General features: G+C 51.1%; 1 protein-coding gene across 1 annotated transcript; it reads right to left on the bottom strand.

Annotated features, from left to right (window-relative positions):
• Positions 1-17,804: 17,804 nt before the first annotated feature.
• On the bottom strand, positions 17,805-18,313 carry LOC133101027 (proline-rich protein 13-like). The gene has a single exon (XM_061205580.1). It carries the CDS (start codon positions 18,284-18,286, stop codon positions 17,861-17,863), a length of 426 nt encoding a protein of 141 aa, XP_061061563.1. The 5' UTR covers positions 18,287-18,313; the 3' UTR covers positions 17,805-17,860.
• Positions 18,314-18,958: the final 645 nt, after the last annotated feature.

Genomic DNA, 18,958 nt, shown 5'->3' with positions numbered 1-18,958 from the left:
ACGGATGTTCCAGTCCAGACAGATGGCTCAAATGTTTATTAAGAAACCATCCATAAAAGTTATTGGAAACTTTACACTTGCAGCATGGTCTCTGCACACTGCCCAGCTGCCATGGCTCTCAACAAGGCCTCATTCACTTCCCCGGGCAGCTCCCTCTGCTGCCCCCAGCCCCTCGGTCTCACACCCACCAGCACCCGGCCGGCTGGGCCTGGTTTGCAGAGCACCCCACCCCCCATGCCTGGCCCCCTCCCCTCCCTTGGCTCTGAGTGATTTCTGACTTGCTTTTTCCAAATGTGAAATCTTGGAATGAGGTCACTTCAAGTGGGGGAGCCGGGGGAGGGTCACCAATATTTCCTAAGTGCAGAGGTCCCTGGAGTGATTTTAGGTGGAACACGGGTAAATATTTTTCGTCTTAATAGTTATACATTTTTGTAATGTATTTATTTTAATGTGCATTGGAGGAAAAGGTAGAATATCAATGCCATGATGTAGAGTTTTCAGTTCACGTAAACTTGAGTAAAGGAAAAGAGAATGAGAGCGTTGACTTAAGGAAACTATTAAATCCATAGCAGTGCAGGTGGCCCTCAGATCTGACACATCCACCTGGGAACACTGCATACTTGATCTCAACCCTCACCTAAAGCTTCCTAGACATGGACAAGGTTTTGATCTAAACAGGAGGGTCCAACCCTGGGCTGGGCAGAGAGAAGGGCTGCTCCATGTCCAAAGAGCTCTGGTGACATGTCACAGCTCCCTGGATGGTGGTTCTGTCTGCCCCCTGTGGTCTGCACACCCGGCCCGACTTGCTGTCCTCAAATGCTACTCTCATGGAGTTTCAGTCGAACTGCTCTAAAGCCCTCTGTAAGTCCCCATTGCCTGCAGGCTGGAGGCCAACTCCTCAGCCTGGCACTCGAAGCCCTTCTTAATCCGTCTTTCCGGTCTCTGCCCCTGGTGCGGTGTACTCGCTGCCCAGGCATCTGGTCTCCTTCCTCTGATCTCTCCTCTGCCCATACTGCTCCACCGAGGTGAACTGCCCCCCCCCTCCAACCTGTCCTGCTCCTCCTCAACCTCCTCCGAGGCCCCCAAACCTCCTCTTCCCTGAGGAGGGACAGCTCCTACAGCGTAATGCTCACAGGCAGGCTGTGAGTTCTGACCCTGACTCTACTGCTTACCAGCTGTGTGTCCTTGAGTCAGTTACTTACCCTCTCTGTTACCCAACTGCTTCATCTGTAACGAGTGGGTAATGACAGCGACATCTACCTCCTCCCAGTTTTGTTGGGAGAACCGAATGAGATGCTCCCGGCATAGCACCAGATACACAGTAACAGCAAGTAAACTGCGGTGGCTGTACCTTCCTTGAATTAGCTCTTGCCAAGAGCAGCCTTTTGGCACTTGTTTTCCAGGGAGTAGGTGTTTGATAGACATTTGTTGATTGATCGTGGCTGTCCTGGGAAGTGTTTTCTTACATTCTCTTGATAGTAAGCTCCATGGAGCCTGAGAGCTGCGTTCCTTTGCCTGGGTCTAAGGACCCTTTGGAGCCTTGGAGAGCATCTATTCCTGGGCCATCTCATGGCCTTCTCTTCTCTGGACCAAGTTATCTTTAGCCTCCAGGCCTCTTTGTGGAACTTTCTACCTCTTATCCTTCAAATTTGGCCGAATAGCTGGAGTCTTCCCAGGAGCAGGCGAGGCCAGTGGAGGTGGCGCATGAAGCGTCCCCAGAGCAGATGGGTGGAGACAGGACGGTGCCTGGACACATGCAAGGCCACCTGCATGGACAGGGGAGAGAGGCCCGCAGCCCACACCCACCCAGGACTCCTTCTCCCAGGCCCTGTGCTGGGTGCCCCCTGCAGGTCCAGGCCCTGCTCCCTGGTCTGGCCCCTCGGCCCCTGCTCAGGTTAGCTATAGAGACAGTCCCAGAGCCTGGGGCTGAGGACGAATTCTCCAGCAAATGGCCCGTGGCCACCCTGGAGCCGTCCTGGAGGAAGCAGCGTGCCTTCCCTGCCCCACCCAGGTCTCAGCCTTTTCTGAAAGAAATGCTGTGTTCCCTCAGCCCTCCCTTTCCACCCACAGAGCCCGGGTCCCCAGGCGGCGTTCCAGCGGTCCCTCTGACGCATGGCTTTGTTAGAAAGCCTCATTAGCAGAGACAGAAAGGCGCGAAGCAGCTCAGAGCGGCATTCCAGGTGTCAGATGAGAGTGGCCGCAGGAGGAAAAGGCCAGTAAACCATACTGAGGTCAGCCCGCAGTCGAATGAAAATAATCAACTGCGACCTGGGAGAGGGGTGGGATGTGAACTGGGGGCGTTAAAAGGGGATGCCCTGGGCTCAAGGCGGGAAGGGAAGGCCCTGGGTCCTGGAAGGGCTGCCAGCTTCTCTTGCCTGATCCTAAGGGTCCCAGAGGTGAGGTCTGAACAGCCTCCATTATGTGGACATCTGGAGATGGAGGCTGGGCCTCAGGGGACTCTGAACCCCCAGCGCCCAGCACCGGCACGTACTCAGTGCCAGCAATGCGCTCAACATCCGTTTGATGAATGAATGTATATCGAGTCTGGTCCTCGGGGAGCGGGGCCGGCAACAGCTCAGACCTCCGGTGCGTCAGGCGCTGTGCTAAGCACGGCCTATCTAGAAGCTCTTAGTAACCCCACCGCCCAAGTATCATTAGCTCCATTTCAAAGATAAGGGAGTACAGATACCAGAATGTGTTATTTGGGTCTCCTCTGGCTCTTCAAGAACTCACTAGAACGTGACCTCCTGATACTCGAGACTGCTGAACTGGGGACACATTCCTTCACTCCACAATTAGTCATAAAAAGGCTGAATGAGCACTGGGGCTGAGGCAGCGCTGAAGCTCACTCCTCCTGCAGGGTCATTAGTGTGAACGCGGGGATCTGGAATTCCCTGGCCCGGGGGCGGCGAGGGCCTGCCCCTAGTCAGGGACTGGCTCTGCCGAGGGCGGGGAGGGTGTGGGCCTGGGTGGACCCCGGACCGCTGCCGTGAGCTGTCTGCCTTCTCGGGGCAGGTGTGCTCGGGGGCTGTATATTTCTGTCCTTCCCAACGGGGAATGTGTGTGATTTATGAAGCCTTTTTAACCTGATGCTTCCTCATAAAGGAGCTTTGAGGAGACTTCAGGGAACCTAGTTATGAAAGGCCTTCCTTCCTGGGGATCTGGTAGACAAGGCATTGCTGCCCGCCTGCCTGCCCTCAGACGCTGGGAACTGTGCATGCCCCACCCTAGGTCTGGAATGTGGGGATCGGGGACCCCAGGAAAACTGGATGTGGACTTGTGCCTTGTCCTCCACCCCTGCTCAGGCTTCTTGCCCTCCTCATCCCCTTAGCAGAAACCTGCCCCGAGAAATCCCCGATGCCCTTGATTTCCAAGGCCCAGGCTTCCCTTGGACAAGCCATTTTACCTCATTTGAGCCTCGGTTTTCTCATCTGCAAAGTGAGCATGACAATACCTACCTCAGCTTCTTGTAGCCCCATATTGCACCTCTCCCCAGTCCAGAAAGCCCTCTGAGGACTCGCCTCTATGTGTCTTGTGTATTCTTGTCTCTCAGGCACCTGAAACAGGGCACACAGCGGTGGATGCAAAGTGGCAATTTGTTGAACTGAATTCTACTGGATGCAGTGACGAGGAATAAATGAAATGTGTTTGAAAGCTCCAAGCACAGTGACCGGCTTTGGCGGGCAATTAGAAAATCCGGGTTAAATTTGAATTTAAATCTGACTCTCCCCTACAGATGCAGAAGCCAAGACCCTGGCCCAGACTGTGAGATGGGGCCCCAGGGTTTCAGCACTCTCCTCCCGGACCCCCTTTGGACGACCAGGACCAGCGGCAGAGGGCTTTTGTCTGTCTCCCTCGCAGGAGCCCCTCCCCCCCCACGGAGCTCCCGGCCTCTCTCCATCCAGGCAGCAGCTTCCGTGGCCCCTCTGGGGAGGTGGGTGTCCCTGTGTCTGCAATAGCCAGGCTGGGCCCCTCAGGGAAGGGGCTGAGGAGTGTGAAGGACTGGTGTGTGTGACTTTGTTTATTTTCTCTGAAGGCTCCCGCCTGAGCCCTGCTATAAAAATAACCTGCCTGGAAACCTCATCTCCAAAGGGGAGAAAGAAGCTTTTGTACCCAGAGAAGTGGCTCTGACGGCCCCCGTGTACCTTCGTCCTAGCCCCACACATCAAGGAGGAGCTGCCTAAGGTGATGAGGGGCCAGGGCCCAAGTGAGAGGGGTGCAGGGCAGCTGCCGAGGGAGGGCATGGGGGGGGAGGTGGGGAGGGGGGAGAGGAGAGAGGAGGGGGAGGGGAAGGCAGCTCAGCAGCCTCTCTCCCCTAGCCCTGCTGAAGCATCTCCCTGCCTGCTTAACCCAGGAAGTTCTGAAAAAGGAGGGAGAGAAAAGGCAGAAAGAAGAAATCAACAAGAGAGAAAGGCCAACTGAGATACGCTGGATATCAAGAGAGAAATTAAGAGGAAAATCAAGTTCAGTGGAGAGGAGACCTGGGGAGGAGACGGAAGTTAAAGGAGAAAGAAAACAGTGAGAAATGTTCACCCACACAGCTATGGAGCTCGAGGGATCGGAAGAGACTGCCGCCGTGTTTACAGACGTAACTAAGGATTTGGTCCAATTCCTGGGATCCCCACTGTGTGTGCCCCCAGCCCCAAGGGAAGGCCGCGCAGGGGCAGAGCTGGGCTTTAGGGCCCATTCCTGCTTCGCTGCACCAGCTCCTGCTCTGGCTCAGGCTGGGCTAGGCAGGAAGACAAGCCTGACCGAGGTTTCTCAGGGTATTCCTTCCCCAGAGACAGGTCCAAAGGCAAGAAACGAATCTGCAGGAGTCAAAAGAACACTGGCATTGGATTCAAGAGGCCCTAGATTCAAGTCCCAGCTCTCCCACTTTTGAGCTGAGTGGTCTTGTACAAACCATTTAAAGTCTTCCAGCCTCATTCTCTTCTCTGTAAACTAGAAAAATAACAACTACCCCCCGCCATCCCCAACTGCCAGGGCCACTGGGCACATCCCTAGAAGGGTGTCCAATGGACTCTCTAAGCTGTACGGTGCCAGCAAGATGACAAGAGGGGATGACCCATTCGGACACATTTCTCCAGGCACTGGCAACGGGCTGATGCTGACCTAGAAGTCATTAGAGTCTTAGTAGCCAGACCACTCACGCCACCTGAAAGCTGCAGGAGAGGCTCTCTGTCCTGCAGCCAGAAGGTCAAAGAGGAGCCTCCAGCATCAGCCATTTGGAGAAGAGTAGGTTCTAATATTAACCACGTAAGTGAAGTCCTTTGCTGTAAGAAATCTCCCATAGTTTTTTATCACCCAAACTTGGGATTGATCCACTTAAAACCAGAGGTTTTAAGGTAGGACACGTGCCATTGAAGACACCCTTGAAACTTTTGTCTAGGAGGGAAGGTTTATCTCTCCTGAGATAATTTATGGGGCCAGCAGAGGGGACATATTATCTCCCTGGGACTTGGAGCTGGTGTACTTTGAGTGACACAGATCAAAGGAGAGAATAAAGCTGGGGTCCTGGATGCCTTAAAGCAACTTTTGGAGGGAGAAGTTAAAATGTGGAAAGACTATAAAGGAAGCTCTACTTTGGGAACAAAGAACCACGCAGCACAGCTGCCCACCAAAGCAAGGAGAGGGCTAGGGAGCTACAGAAGCCATAATCACAAGCAGGCTGTTGGCACTGCAGGGCCTAAAGGGTTCCCAGTGGCCTGAGGCTGAACAGAGTCCTAAGGGAGAAAGAAACAAGGAGTAGGGCTGCAGCAACATTGTTGCTGTGAAATAGAAAGGAATAGGCTTGGTGATGCTGCTGGGGCTGTACCCCAAACTGGCCATCAGAAAAGCATTTGAAAACTGATTCACGGCATGAGCTCAGGATGCTAATAACAATGATAGTTCATAAAAAATGGTTAGCACTGGGACTTCCCTGGTGGTCCAGTGGTTAAGACCCCACACTTCCACTGCAGGGGGCGCAGGTTCAATCCCTGGTTGGCGAACTAAGATCCCGCATGCCGCATGGTGCTACCGACAAAAACAAACACACAAACAAAAAATCCTGGGGGTCAGGTGCTACTCTGAACACTTTTCATACCTTATCTAATCCAGCCCTGACAAATGTCCTCTGCAGAGGACATGGTGGTTTCTTCCTCAGCATCCATCACACCCCCCCCCCCAACTATGGAGCAAACTTGCAGTTTGGTAGGGTTGACACCAGGCCCAATTCCAAGGGTAGAACCTGGTAGATCTGAGCCAATCAGGGTAATCCTATCACTCATGCCTGAGAAACTCTTTCAGGTTGATCCAAACGAAGTGTAGAGCAGAAGTTGATTTAATGATGAGGAAAGAAAAGACCACTCTTCTCTTTCCTTTTTATGTTAGACTGTGATATGTGCAGGTGTGAGGCCTGGAACTGCTGGTAGCGATCTTAGGATCATAGGTGAGCCATCATCATAGGTGAGGATGAACCAACATATCAGCAAAGCCAAGCCAAGAGAATCACAGAGACAAGCTGAAGCCCTGATCAGACTATTCCTGAAACTCTTATGACCTTAGGATTTTCTGTTATGTGAATTAATAAAGTCCATTATTATTTAAGATAGTTGAGTTGGAATTTTTTTTTTTGTAACTTGCAAGTATCCAAACTGATGCAGAATATGAGGCCCAGGAAAGTTAAGTAACTTGTTCGAAGTCAAGTATGATACATACATGAAGGAGTGAAGGAGCTGGGATTTAAATGAAAGCAATATGAATCCAGAGCCTATGCTCTTCCAACAGCATCAACAAACCACACTGGTTGCCTTCTGACCATAGACCGGCTCTGTGCTTAATCACTTTTCATGTTATTTCGTTGCATCTTCACAACAGCCTTTAGAGGTGGAAACTACAATTATCCCTATTTTTGCAGATGAGGGAACTGAGGTTAAGTAACATGCTCCCCGTCCCATAGCTCTTAAGCAATCGAGTGTGATTTGAATTCAAGTATCTGTGATGAGGATGCTGGGCCTTCTCTCCAATCTGGTGGCAGAGGCTGCCCGGGAAAGACCTGGGACGGTCTGCTCCACTCCCTTTGAGGATGAACTGATTTCTAAATTGTTCTTTATAGGTCGGTCTTGTCTCTCCATGGAGACTGCACAAAAAGATGAGCAACAAAGGGAGTCAGGGGGTCAGTTTTAGCCCAGTGTTAGGAAGAACGTTCCTAGCGTTCCAACAATGGAGTGGGCTGCCTGGGAGGGTCCCAGCTCTCCATGGCCGAGAGGCCAGCAGGCCAGGGAAAGGGGTGCCTGCACAGCTTAAAGGAAAGGCTGACGTTCTGTGCTCCTGAAGGACTTCCCCTCCCTAGGCTTCAGTTTCCCCATCTGTACAGAGGTTGGGGCAAGACTAGGTGAGGGCTGAGGTGTCTTCCAGCTCTAACATTCTCAAATTCTGGAATTCCCGGAGGCAGAACTCCAGGCCCCAGGGTCTGGCGGAGAGAACAGAGCCACGGCTGTTTGGCCAGCTCCGTAGAACAGTGGAACTCATTGAGCTAGCGGTTCCTGAAACAGAAACAGCCAAATGGCGCACGCACGGAAGATAAATTCATTTGTGGGTCTGGTGAGACTTGCTGGAAAAATTGCAGTGCTTGAGGGCCATCCAAGGAGAGCCAATTTTCAACTAGTAGGCTGTGACAGTGCGCTCACACGATAGAAACAGCACACGGGGCTGCACTCTGCCCTGGCCAGAAGCAAGAGGGTGAACTCAGAGATCACAGTCTCCGCTGACACCACAGGGACCAAGAAGCCCTACTTGAACAGGGCTGCTTAAGGTGGGGTCCACTCTTCCTGGAGGCCCGGTGGTGTTCTGTCTGTAATTAGCAAAGGGAGTCCTTTTGGAAATTTACCTTGAACTAAACTGTTGTTGTTTACGTAACCCACAGGTGTTTATTTCAGCAGTAGAGAGAGAGACCACCCTCACAATGTGGTGAGGCCAGAATTAGACTGAGAAGGCCTGGGGTCTCCTTCCCTGTGTGTATTTGGGTTGGACTAGAAACCGAGAGGTGGACGAGATGCCATCATAAAGCGTCTGATGGTCTTTCTGGGACATTCCCTCCACCCTTTGGTCTAATGATGACTGATGTTGATGTGACTATTTTCAACGTGCCTGGGCATCTGCAGTCCTACTGACCTTCGTTACAATCCACTGAAGTAGAGTCAAATAATACTGCACCGTCTGGAGGGGAGAGAACACAGGGTGAGCTGAGGGTCTCTCAGGGAGCACGTTATGGCTCTGGGGCCTGAACCTAAGCCCCTTGGCCCCAAAGCCTAGACCCCTTATTTCTGGCACACTGCCGTCACTCCACTCCCATTTTGGGGGCCACATAGGACTGACTTTCCCAGGCTGATTTTCCTTTTGCTTAGGGAAAATGCAGAGCCCTTGGAGCTGGATTAAAACTTTTACAAGTGCCAGCTTTGAAAAGATTGGTATTCAAATAAAAGCAATTCAAATGGTAAAGTAAGCATACAGAAGTCCAACAAAGTTTTGGCTTTTACCATGATGACCACCTGTATGCTTTAAAAAAAATCAAATATCAGAGATTACAAGATTAATTTTTTATTTAGCGACCCTGCCCTGCTGGTGTCCCGAGTAGTTTCTAGCCCACCTTTGGACCACCCAGCTCCGAGGACATCTCACCATCACAGGTCCCTGGGCCCCCAGGCCACACGCTGCTCTCACTGAGAGGAAATCTCTAGAATTGTCTGTGAACAGGGCAGGAAGATGCCTGTGCTGGAGCAGGAGGTGACTGCTAAGCAGAGAACAGGGGGACCTGAAGGAGGTGCTCTGTGAGGGGGACCCAGGTAAGCAGGAGGAACAAGCCCTGTCTGGGAGCAGCCTCATGTCCTCCCTGGCAAAGGGGGCCAGGAAACGAGGCCACAGACATGGAGGCTCCTGCAAAGCTGTCAGTCATATTCTTCCCGGGCTTGGGAAATGCAGCCATGACTACCATCCCTACCCTCAGGAAGGAGATGGAGCTCAAATCCGGAAGGGCCAAGGTAACAGTGTGAGAAGAATGGAGTATTAGGAGTGTCCAGCAAGGGGACCAGGAAAGGAGTTGGAGATTTCCCGACTCCCCACTCCCTAGTGGAGTGGACCCCATCCTCCAGAAATTCCTAGAGCTAGGGCTCCTTCCTATATTCTCTGGTTCCTTCTAGATGCCAGTCTGGAGAGGAGGAAGCTGAAATTAAGTTCTGGGATATCTATCAAGAATCCAGCTGGCACATTTTCCCATCTTCCCTTCTCTTTTTGTTACTTCAGCAGAGGCTGAAGGGGGCTGAAGGATTAGAGGGAGAAGAGGATAGGGGAGCTGTATTAACAAGTGTTTGGAGGAATTCTGAGCCCTTTAGTAGCACATTAATAAGAATTTGTAAAATTCTTTTAAGTAATATAAAAAATAAGCAGCTAATAAGTCTTTGATTCTCTGCCTCAAAAGAAGTAAAGCCTGTTTGTTTGGGGAGCAGCGGGCGTGCAGTTCCTCCACTCTGATTCTCCCGGACACAGTCCCTCCTGCCCACCCCACCCCCTGAGCAGTCCTGCCCCTGGTTCCCGAGCCACCCACCTTCTCAGGGACCCCTCGGCATGATGGGGGCTGGCTGTTCTCTGGCTGAGGGTGAGAGGGACTGGAGACCCCCGTATGTTGGTGAAGCAGCCCAAGGTCCCTGAGGATGGAGATGGAGGACCCTGTAGAAGTCAGAGCAGTGAACAAAGAGGGCTTTGAACCAGGCCTTGGCAAAAGCTCTGAAGAGCCAGTGCCTTTGGCCCAGCCTTCTTGCTGCCCTCATACTTCCAAGGACTGGCTCAGACAGACTTCTGGCTCTGGCCCTTCTCTCCAAAGGGGATTCCTTATGTAGCTTTGTACCCCAAATGCTGAAGAGTGCTGTGCCCAATTCATCTGAAATGTCACCAGGGATGGGTTCATCCCCTTGATGTCCTTCTCTTTTAAGAGTAAAGACTTTGGAGTCAGACACTCCTGATTTCAGTGTTAGTTTCTGCCACTTATTGGGCAAGTGATCCTGAGCAATGCACAATGTCCCTGAGCCTCAGTTTCCTCACCTGTAAAATGAGAATAATGATATTATTCACTTCGTTGTTTGATTTCACAATGCCTGGCACATAGAAAGCACTCAATAGACATTAGTATCATGGTTATTATTCCGAATATCCACCCCATCCTCCATTCTCTCTTGCTCCATGACCACTACCAGGCTTGACCCTCCAACCTGACGACCCCAGCCCAGCAAATGGGTCCGTCAGATGAGAGCACCTCAGTCTGAGCCTGAGCTCTACTCTCCACGGAGGTGATGGGTATGGGGGTATGGGAATGGGGGTCATGTGGGAGAACCTCAGAAAGTAGGTGACGGGTGAGGCTGACACTGACCTTAGATGATTGAGTGGACTTACAATGGCCATTTTGTGTCGCTTGCAAAGCACATGACTCATACACATAGAGCCCTGAATGGTCAAGAAATTCACTGATTCTTTGGTTTTGAGGGAGTTCAATGGACCTATGAGAAGCTGGCTAAACTCATGAAACCTCTTTCCAGCAAAATATAGACTTCTACATGTTTTGCGTATGATTTTAGTAGGTTTCTCTATGGACCTCAGGGTGGCCTCTATTCATCTCACTGTCAGAGACTGGAGCCCAGAGGGGCGGACTGACTTGCCTGAGGACCGCAGCTTGCAGGCGGCGTAGCTGTGACTTGAACCCAGACGTTCAGAGTCCTCTCTCTTCCTTCATGGGGAGGAAGGCCTTCATCCAGTTCTTTGGCTGAGAGTGTGTTCACTTCCCCTCCCGGGGACTTGGGGGATTTGCAGGCCCGCGGTGGGCTCCCTGGGGATCCTGAGGACGTTGTTCAAGGGTTAACTCAGGTGTGGCCAGGTTTGGGTACAAGGGATTGAGAAAGGCAAGGCCAGAGCCCAGGCTGGGAGCCAAGAGCCCCCCGCACGTGGTGGTGAAGGGTTAACAGAGCCCGAGTGTGGCTCTGTGTGTGTGCTCGAGGGCAAGGTGGCGTGTGCAAAGGCGCACGTCTCTCACTCGCGCATGTGGGAGCTACGGACCGCAGGCCAGCCTGGGAGAGCGGTGCCGCAGTGTCCTGGGATGAATGGGTCTCTGTCTTCAAGGCTGTGTGAGTCTCTGTGTGTGCAGTCCCATTAACTCGCCCTCGGCCACATGTGGAAAGGGGAGGAGAGGCCTGGAGAAGCCCAAACCACTCAGAGTTCTTCTGATTTTAGAATGAAGTAGAAGGCACAGAAGAAAGAAAATTATACTGACCCAAACTCGTATGTTAATAGAGCGTGCACGCGTGCGCGCACACACACACACACACACACACACACACACACACACGCTCTGGTGCCCTGTCATAACCTCCCCTTCTCAACCCTACTGTCAACCTCCTGTTACGCATCTGGGTACTTTGGGGGAAGAATCTTTGGCTAATACCTTAAAACAGATTCTAGAGAACTGACCCTATTTGCTTTTGGAGAGGTTTCAGTTTCGTACTGTGTGTGCCTGTCTTCTCCTTGTCTATGAGCCTGGGTGTGGCTTCTCTTTCCCCTGCCTCACCTGCAGCTCCCGCGATGTGCGCTCAGAACTCCAACTCAGCCAGCAGGCCTCACTTGCACCATTGTGCCTGTGATGGATGGGCTTGGCCCAAGTCCTGTCCTCAGCCCCATGTCCCTGCTCCCCCTTCGAGTCCTCTCTGGGCCCCTGTTGCCCTTGGCTGTGGTTTGTTTAATGGAGTGACTCCTGTCGGGAGCAACCCAGAGCTCAGGACACAGGGAGACACTTGTCCAAAGTTGCTATTTTTTTCACCAAAAAGAGCCAAGCCACAGTGATGGGCTCAGTGGCCTGGCTGGGAGCCTTCCTCATCCCTCCCACCACTAGCCTGGCCTCCATTCCCCTCACTGGCCCTTGTTACCAGTGGCTTCTGGTTCAGGACTTCTAGTTATCCATTGGGAGTCTTCCTCAGTAGGAGTCTGGCTTCTTATGTGAGGAGAGAAGGGAGATCTGGGTTCTGTGGAAGTAGCTGAGGCTGAGAGAGATGCCCTGGGGACCAAAGAAGAGGCCCACAGAGACCAATGACCATACCATATTCATCCCTCTCTCCCCAGTGCCTGGCACAGAGTAGGTCCTAAAAGAGTGAGTGAGTGAATGTTGGATGGATGGATGGATAAGCAGATGTGTAGATGGGTGAATGGGTAGAAAGATAGATAAATAAATGAAGACTCTTAGATCCAAGTAGACATTCTGATAAACCTAATCTGATTTCTTGGTCCAAACGTGGGATACAAGGAAGGAGAAACCTAGGTCTAGAAGGTGCAGCCAACTTATTCCTGAATTTAAAGGAAATCTCTCTTCCCAGACTCTTTACAGTGTGTCCTTGAGACTCCCCTGGAGGTCTGGGGTTGGGTGAAACTGGCCTTTTCTCCATCCTCATGTTTTACTTCAGGCCCCTTCTTGCAGAGGCTTCTCTGCCCACTAGGAAAGGTGCTCTGCAGCTGGGCAAAGCAGCACTGAGTTAGGGAGGAGATAGATGGGAAGAGATGAGGCTTAGGCTGATGGGGTGCCATGGAACAGGACCCTGGGCACAAAATGTTTTAGGCTGGGGCTAGAGTAGACTGTTATGTGCTTGGACCAGGAGGTGGAGAACATTTCCAGCACCTAACACAGGGGCCTGACATAGTAAGCACTTGTATTTTTTTGAATGAATGAATAAAACATTCCTATGTCCTCTTCTCTCTAGATAACACCCCCAAATCCTTTCCCAAAAGGTATAGAGAATTCTCAAGAACGCTAGACCGCTAAGGACCTTCCTTTGAGGGTAGAACGAATCAGGGTCAGCAGCCCTGCTGAGGGAAAAAGGGACAGTGGCATCTCTGCCCCCATCCAAACTCTTCTCACCCCCACCCCTGCTACCCATGGTCCCCCCTCCTTCGTCCTCCTCCTCCAGCCCCATCACTAGCTATCACGGTGCTGATCCAGAAGCTGGGGGTGCCAGGAGGGAGCAGCACAAAGCCGCCGTGTGTACGTGAGTGCATGTGTGATGCATGAGTGGCCGTGATGAGGGGGCTTGACTGAGGAGACGGGCGGCTCCATACCACCAAGGCCGGCGCCGTGGGGCTTGGAGACCCCATTCAGGGGTCCTGTCCCCAGGCCAGATCCAGTAGATCTTCTCTGGTGCTGAGATCTTCATGGAAGGAAGTTCTCAGAGCTCCTCAGGGGCTCTTGTTGCTGGGATGTGCTCCTGAAGTTTAATCACTCTTCCCTGCTGCAATTTGTTTTGGGAGAGTCCAAGTAGAGCCTTCCCTTAAAGTAGATCCATGGTCAAAGCTGCCCTCTGAATTAGACCTAGAAAGCCTGGGTTTTAAGGCCGGAGGCGGCTTGCCTCTGGTCTGTGCTGAGTCCATTTTCTGAGCAGACACAGAACTGTTGGCTCAGGGCAGGCAAGAAAAGGCCTCGTGCGCCAAGGGAAAACAATTAGGAGTAATTACCATCAAGAGAGGCCCCCAGTGAGGGGTGAGGGTGGGAAAGGCCGTCTGTTTAAGAGGAAGCTGAAAGTGGCAGACTGATTTTGGGGAAAAAATCAGAGACAGAGGGTGGGAGGAAGGGTCGAGTGTGTGCTGTCTTTCTTTTCCAGGAAGACAGCAGGACTCCTCCCCCTTCGGCCTCTACAGGGGCTCTCTGTCCGGAGGTGGGAGGGGAGAGCAGGAGGGCACTGGGCTCTGCATTCCTGAGATTCTCAAACCAGTCGGAACGGAATGGCAGAGGAAACTTCATACTGAGGGGACAGAGCCCTAGACACAGAAGAAAGTGAAAAGATAAAATGGAGCACTGTGGAGCACCCAAAACGTCTGCAAGTGTCCCCCCATGCAACGCCCTTGATCCCTGAGAATCGGTGGGGATGTGCTGGATCGGCTTGGTGTCTCCCTACTCACCACCCTCCAATCCTCAGCCCTGCCCCTTTCGGGATTAGAACCAGAGGCCTCAAAGGACAAGTGTTGCTAGTATGGGCAACCTGGAGTTGGGGACAAGAGTGGGGGGCAAAAAGAAGGGCAGTTGGAGAAAGAGCTGTCGAAGGAGGGGTGAGGGAACTCCTTGGTACCCCTTGCTAGAGAAGTCAAGAGGAAATGAACCCCAAAGGAAAGGTGCCCTGACATTCCCCTTGACCTTCCAAACTAAGGTGAAGAGACAAGTAAGGGCCTCAATCCTGCTCATGAGGGAAAAGAGGGAGGCTTGGCCTTTGCGGACCTCATCGGAGGCTCTCACTGGCTTCATGCTGCTGGAGCCCTGTGACCCCTGTTGAGTGAGACGGAGCAGGGCTGGCTGTGTGAAGTGGCAGGCCACAGGCTTCGGGGACACAGGCTCTTGGCTTGGAGTCTCTGTTTCTATCACTGACAATCTGTGAGAATTTGGGCAACTTATGCAATCTCTATGCTCGTTTTCTCATCTGAGAAATGGGGATAAAGTACCTACCTCATACACTTGTAAGGATTAAATGAGGTAATGTATATAAAGATTTGGCACATAAAGCTGGGGCCAGGGCCTCAATAAACGCTTAGTCTTATTATTATTATTGGAAGAAGACAGCTCTAAGTGCTAAGTGGATGATGAATTTGAAGCCAGAGGCCCTGGGGGAGGCTGCCCTGTCAACCACATACGAGGAAGTGAGTGAGGACTTGATAGGGTGGAGGCTCTCAATACGGAAGGTAGGCACTGCTCAGAGATGCTGAATAACTGTAATTCGTTCACTCCTTCAACAATTCTCTCCTTCCGTTGTTCTAGGCACCTGGGATGCAGCATAAACAGAACAGACATTTTAGTGAGAGACCGACAAAGCAAATGAGTAAATAATATAGTCAGAATGAAATGCTACAGAGAAAACATGAAGGGAGCTAGGGAGTGTGAGAACTGGGGTGTGGGAATGACAGAGGAGGTGAGGGAGTGAGTCGGGGGGAGAGTGTCTGGGGGAAAGCCCTCCAGCCACAGGAAGCTGCAAGTAGAATGACCATGAGGCAGAAGTAAGGTGGGTTTGTTAGACAAACACCAAGCAGGCCTGTGCGGCCAAGACCAAGGAGCCGGGGCAGAGTGATGGCGGAAGCTGTTGGAGAGGTGGTGAGCCACCGTGCAGGGCCTCGCGGGCCCTTGTAGGCATAGGTAATTGGCCGGTGGTGGGCTGACGGGAAACGGAGCTCAGGTGTACAAGGAAGCAAACTTTCTTTCCTGGGTTTCAGAAGAGCATCTGGTACAAACACTATATATAAAATAGATAAACAACAAGGTCCTACTGTCTAGCACAGGGAACTATATATTCAATATCTTGTAATAAACTATAATGGAAAAGAATCTGAAAAAGAATAAAAAGCGCATCTGGAACACTAATTCCTTAAGGAAAGTGAATCCCACCCCCCTTCCCTTTGTAACTTTCTGCAGGGCCCAAGACCAACCTAGCCACCTGGGGGTAGAGGCTGACTCTGACTCACGATTGGGTCCAGGTCCCCACTGTGATGGAGTCTACTCCCCATCTGTAGACCCAGGCAATCGTCAGCTATCTTTAACCACATTGGGGAATCAGAAAACAAGAGTGGCTTGAAGGCTTCCCTCCTCACTCCAACCATTTTCAAACAGCTGAAAAATCTTAACTGTGTCAGAAAAATGTTAGAACTCAAGAAATGTCCTGGAGGGACTTCCCTGGTGGCGCAGTGGTTAAGAATCCGCCTGCCAATGCAGGGGACATGGGTTCGAGCCCTGGTCCGGGAAGATCCCACATGCCGCGGAGCAACTAAGCCCGTGCGCCACAACTACTGAGTCTGCACTCTAGAGCCCGTGAGCCCCAACTACTGAGCCCGTGTGCCACAACTACTGAGCCCGCGTGCCACAACTACTGAAGCCCACACGCCTAGAGCCTGTGCTCCGCAACAACAGAAGCCACCGCAATGAGAAGCCCGCACACCGCAACGAAGAGTAGCAGCCAAAAATAAATAAATAAATAAATAAATAAATAAATAAATAAATTTATTTAAAAAAAAAGAATGTCCTGGAGATGACAAGCAACTCTTCTAACTCAACACAGATAAAACTGTTTCACCAGGATAGTGGAAGATTTTTCAGAAGTTGGTGCTTTCTTGTTTTATTCCTTGGAGCGTGAGTTTTACAGGTAGACCAGTGGAAGCACTTCCTGGAGGTTAGATGGTGAGGAGAAAGGGGTGTGGGAGGGGGCAAGGAGACAAGGGATGCTGTTAGGTATCCAGGCTGGGTTGGAAGTCCCGACTGGTGTGTTTGGCTCAGGAGGGCTCTCTGGCTGGCTCCACAGACAGGTCTGGTTTTAAAAAGTGCCAAGGAGCCACAGATTTGCATGTTATTTGTGTTTCAGACTTCAATTCCAGGTATGTGGAATGAAATGAATGAATGAACACTATTCAGACTCCTGGTTAAGGCGTGGACTCCGGAATCCAGACCACACTGAGGACCCAATCACTGGTCCAGCTTGGATCAGGAGACACAGACACAGACAGAGACAGAACAAACAGTCAAAGAGACAGAGAGACAGAGAGACAAACACCATCGAGTCCTTTTTTACCAGGGAGTTTCCAAGTCAAAGCAAGAAAGCAAAATCCACAGAATTTATTTTAAAATAAATCAACTTTTAAAAACTAGGGAGAGAGCCACACATAGATAGTCAGATAAAGGCAACATCATCCTTGACTTATCTCTACCTCTGCCCCTCCATCATCTACACCCAGCTTCAAACTGGACCATATGCCTATGATTCTGCCTTCTTGATAAGGTCCATTGCTTGGTATCTGCCTGGCCTCCTACATGAGTTAGACTCTAAGGTCTTTGAGGATGGGTGGCTTTTATTTCCACCAAATGGTCAAACCATTTCCACCAGATGGTCAAACCATCTCTTCACTCCACCCTCCAGGGCCCCCAAGCCCAGTGCTTAAACACAGGCTTATTAAACACCTAGCATAAGGGGCTCCTCAGAAGTATTAGATGAGGAAAATGCCCTCCAGGAACTTAGCTCCGGCTAATAGACAAGACACCGGCAGCAGGTAAAACAGTCCATTTAAAGGACAAGGCAGACAGAAGGGGACTCACAATCCATAATGGATGTACAACATCACTGGAAATAAAAAAAACATAAAGAAAACTGTATATAATAGAAAGGTGTGTGGTAAGGGAAAAAATACTTTTTTTTTTTTTTTTTCCAGGAGAAACAGCTTTATTTGGACTGAGAGTTGGAGAGTGAGAGGAGGACCTGAGATAGCATACTGAGCTAAGGGGTAGAGATCAGTTTCCAAAATGGCAGTCAGAGCTCATCAGCCAAATGGACTCCACTTCCCAGCAGCCTTGCAGTGAGTTCAGTCAATAAAAGGCCTGCTGGGAAATGTTTATTTGCCACTAAATCATCCAAGCATGCCACAATTACAAGAACGGTACAGGTCATTTTTTCCTTTCCATAATTAAATTTCCACAGCATCTCCCCAATCACGAGTATTACAAAAGAAAGTAAAAAAAATCACACTTTACAGATCTTAGACTTGTCTTCAGCATTTAGCTCAAATCTCACCATCTTCAAAAACTAGTTCTCCTGCAAAATTCACCAGCTAAAAGTTCTATCCAAGCAGTGGGAAGACGGCCTTTGCTAGCCCATGGCAATTCTTTTCCCATTTTCCCTAGCCAGTTAGGGTTGAACAGCAGAGTGAGGCTTAGATTGCAGGGGTGGCGGGGGGAGGGACACAAGGGCTAATTTCCCCCAGTACACGACGGAATCTGAAACTTGATGGGAGAGCAGGACTGGAGAGACTTGAGGGAAGGGTCCAGGCCCTGTATTCAGTCAGAGTCACTGCTGGAAGAGGAGGAGGAGGAGGAGGAATGCTTGCCATGTTTGTGGTGTTTCTGCTTTTTATGAGCTTTTTTCATTTTCTTTTGCATCTTCTTGTCAATCACCATTCCTGGTCCTACCATGCCAGGAGCCAATGGATTCACAGGACACATGCCAGGGGCAGGTGGTGGGTATGGAGGGGGGTAGGGACCTGAGGGTTGGCATCCTGGATACCCTGGTTGTGGCACAGGATGACAGGGCCCACCAGGGGGAAAGGCTGGATTCCCCTGGGGTGCTCCTGGGGGAGTGGGAAAGGGGCCTGGAGGAAAGGTAGGGGTGGCAGGTGGTGGATGGGCAGGATTGCAACCTCCAGGGCACCCGATGTTAGCGGGGTGTGGATATGGTCCTGGCTGCCCGGCATTGGGGTTCCACATGTTCAGGTATTTCCTCCAGCCTCTACACCACTGGCGTCCCGTCACCTCTACACCACTGCTTGGGCGGACTCCTCCTTTCTGGGAAAAAATACTTTGATTAGGCCCCTTGCATAGAGACTGAAACCCCTGAAGGACATGCCAAACTGCTGAGGAAGGAGCTCTTGTTAAGGGCAGTGAAGCATTAGGTTTAGGGCCACAAAGGAGGTGCAGCCTCACTGCAGGCTGATGTGAGTGGACCTCCTCCCCCGGACTCCTGCAATGTTGGTTAAGTAAATGTTTAGTCAGTTACCCCTACTCCTCCCTAGCAGGCCAGAGAGAAGCAGCTTGCACTCCTGGCCTGGAAAAAAAGCACCAAATCATTCACCTGCCTTCACTGGCAACACAGGTCTCAGTCCATTCTTGATGTAAAGGACAGATTACAATACATATGCCATGTGGAGTTGTATTATTTTCTAAGCGCTGCAGATGTCCAGATAAGAGATTTTAATGTAATCAGGGAAGGCTTCAAGGAGGTGAGATTTGGGTGTGTGTGCACTGTGTATTCGTGAAAGCAGTAAGAGTAAATTGGATGAAGGGTGCCCAGCAGGTTGAAGACTCTGGGCTCCTTGTGTGCCTCTCCCCGACAACTTTCCTTTCCCAGCACTAAAGTTCTGCGAAGGATGGAAGGACAAT

This window comes from Eubalaena glacialis, chromosome 11 (genome assembly GCF_028564815.1).
Source record: "Eubalaena glacialis isolate mEubGla1 chromosome 11, mEubGla1.1.hap2.+ XY, whole genome shotgun sequence".
NCBI classification, from domain to species: domain Eukaryota; kingdom Metazoa; phylum Chordata; class Mammalia; order Artiodactyla; family Balaenidae; genus Eubalaena; species Eubalaena glacialis.
This window is presented reverse-complemented; position numbering and strand designations above follow the sequence as displayed.

Excerpts from the sequence above, each read along its gene's own strand:
- LOC133101027 (XM_061205580.1), bottom strand. The coding sequence starts at position 18,286 with ATGTGGAACCCCAATGCCGGGCAGCCAGGACCATATCCACACCCCGCT.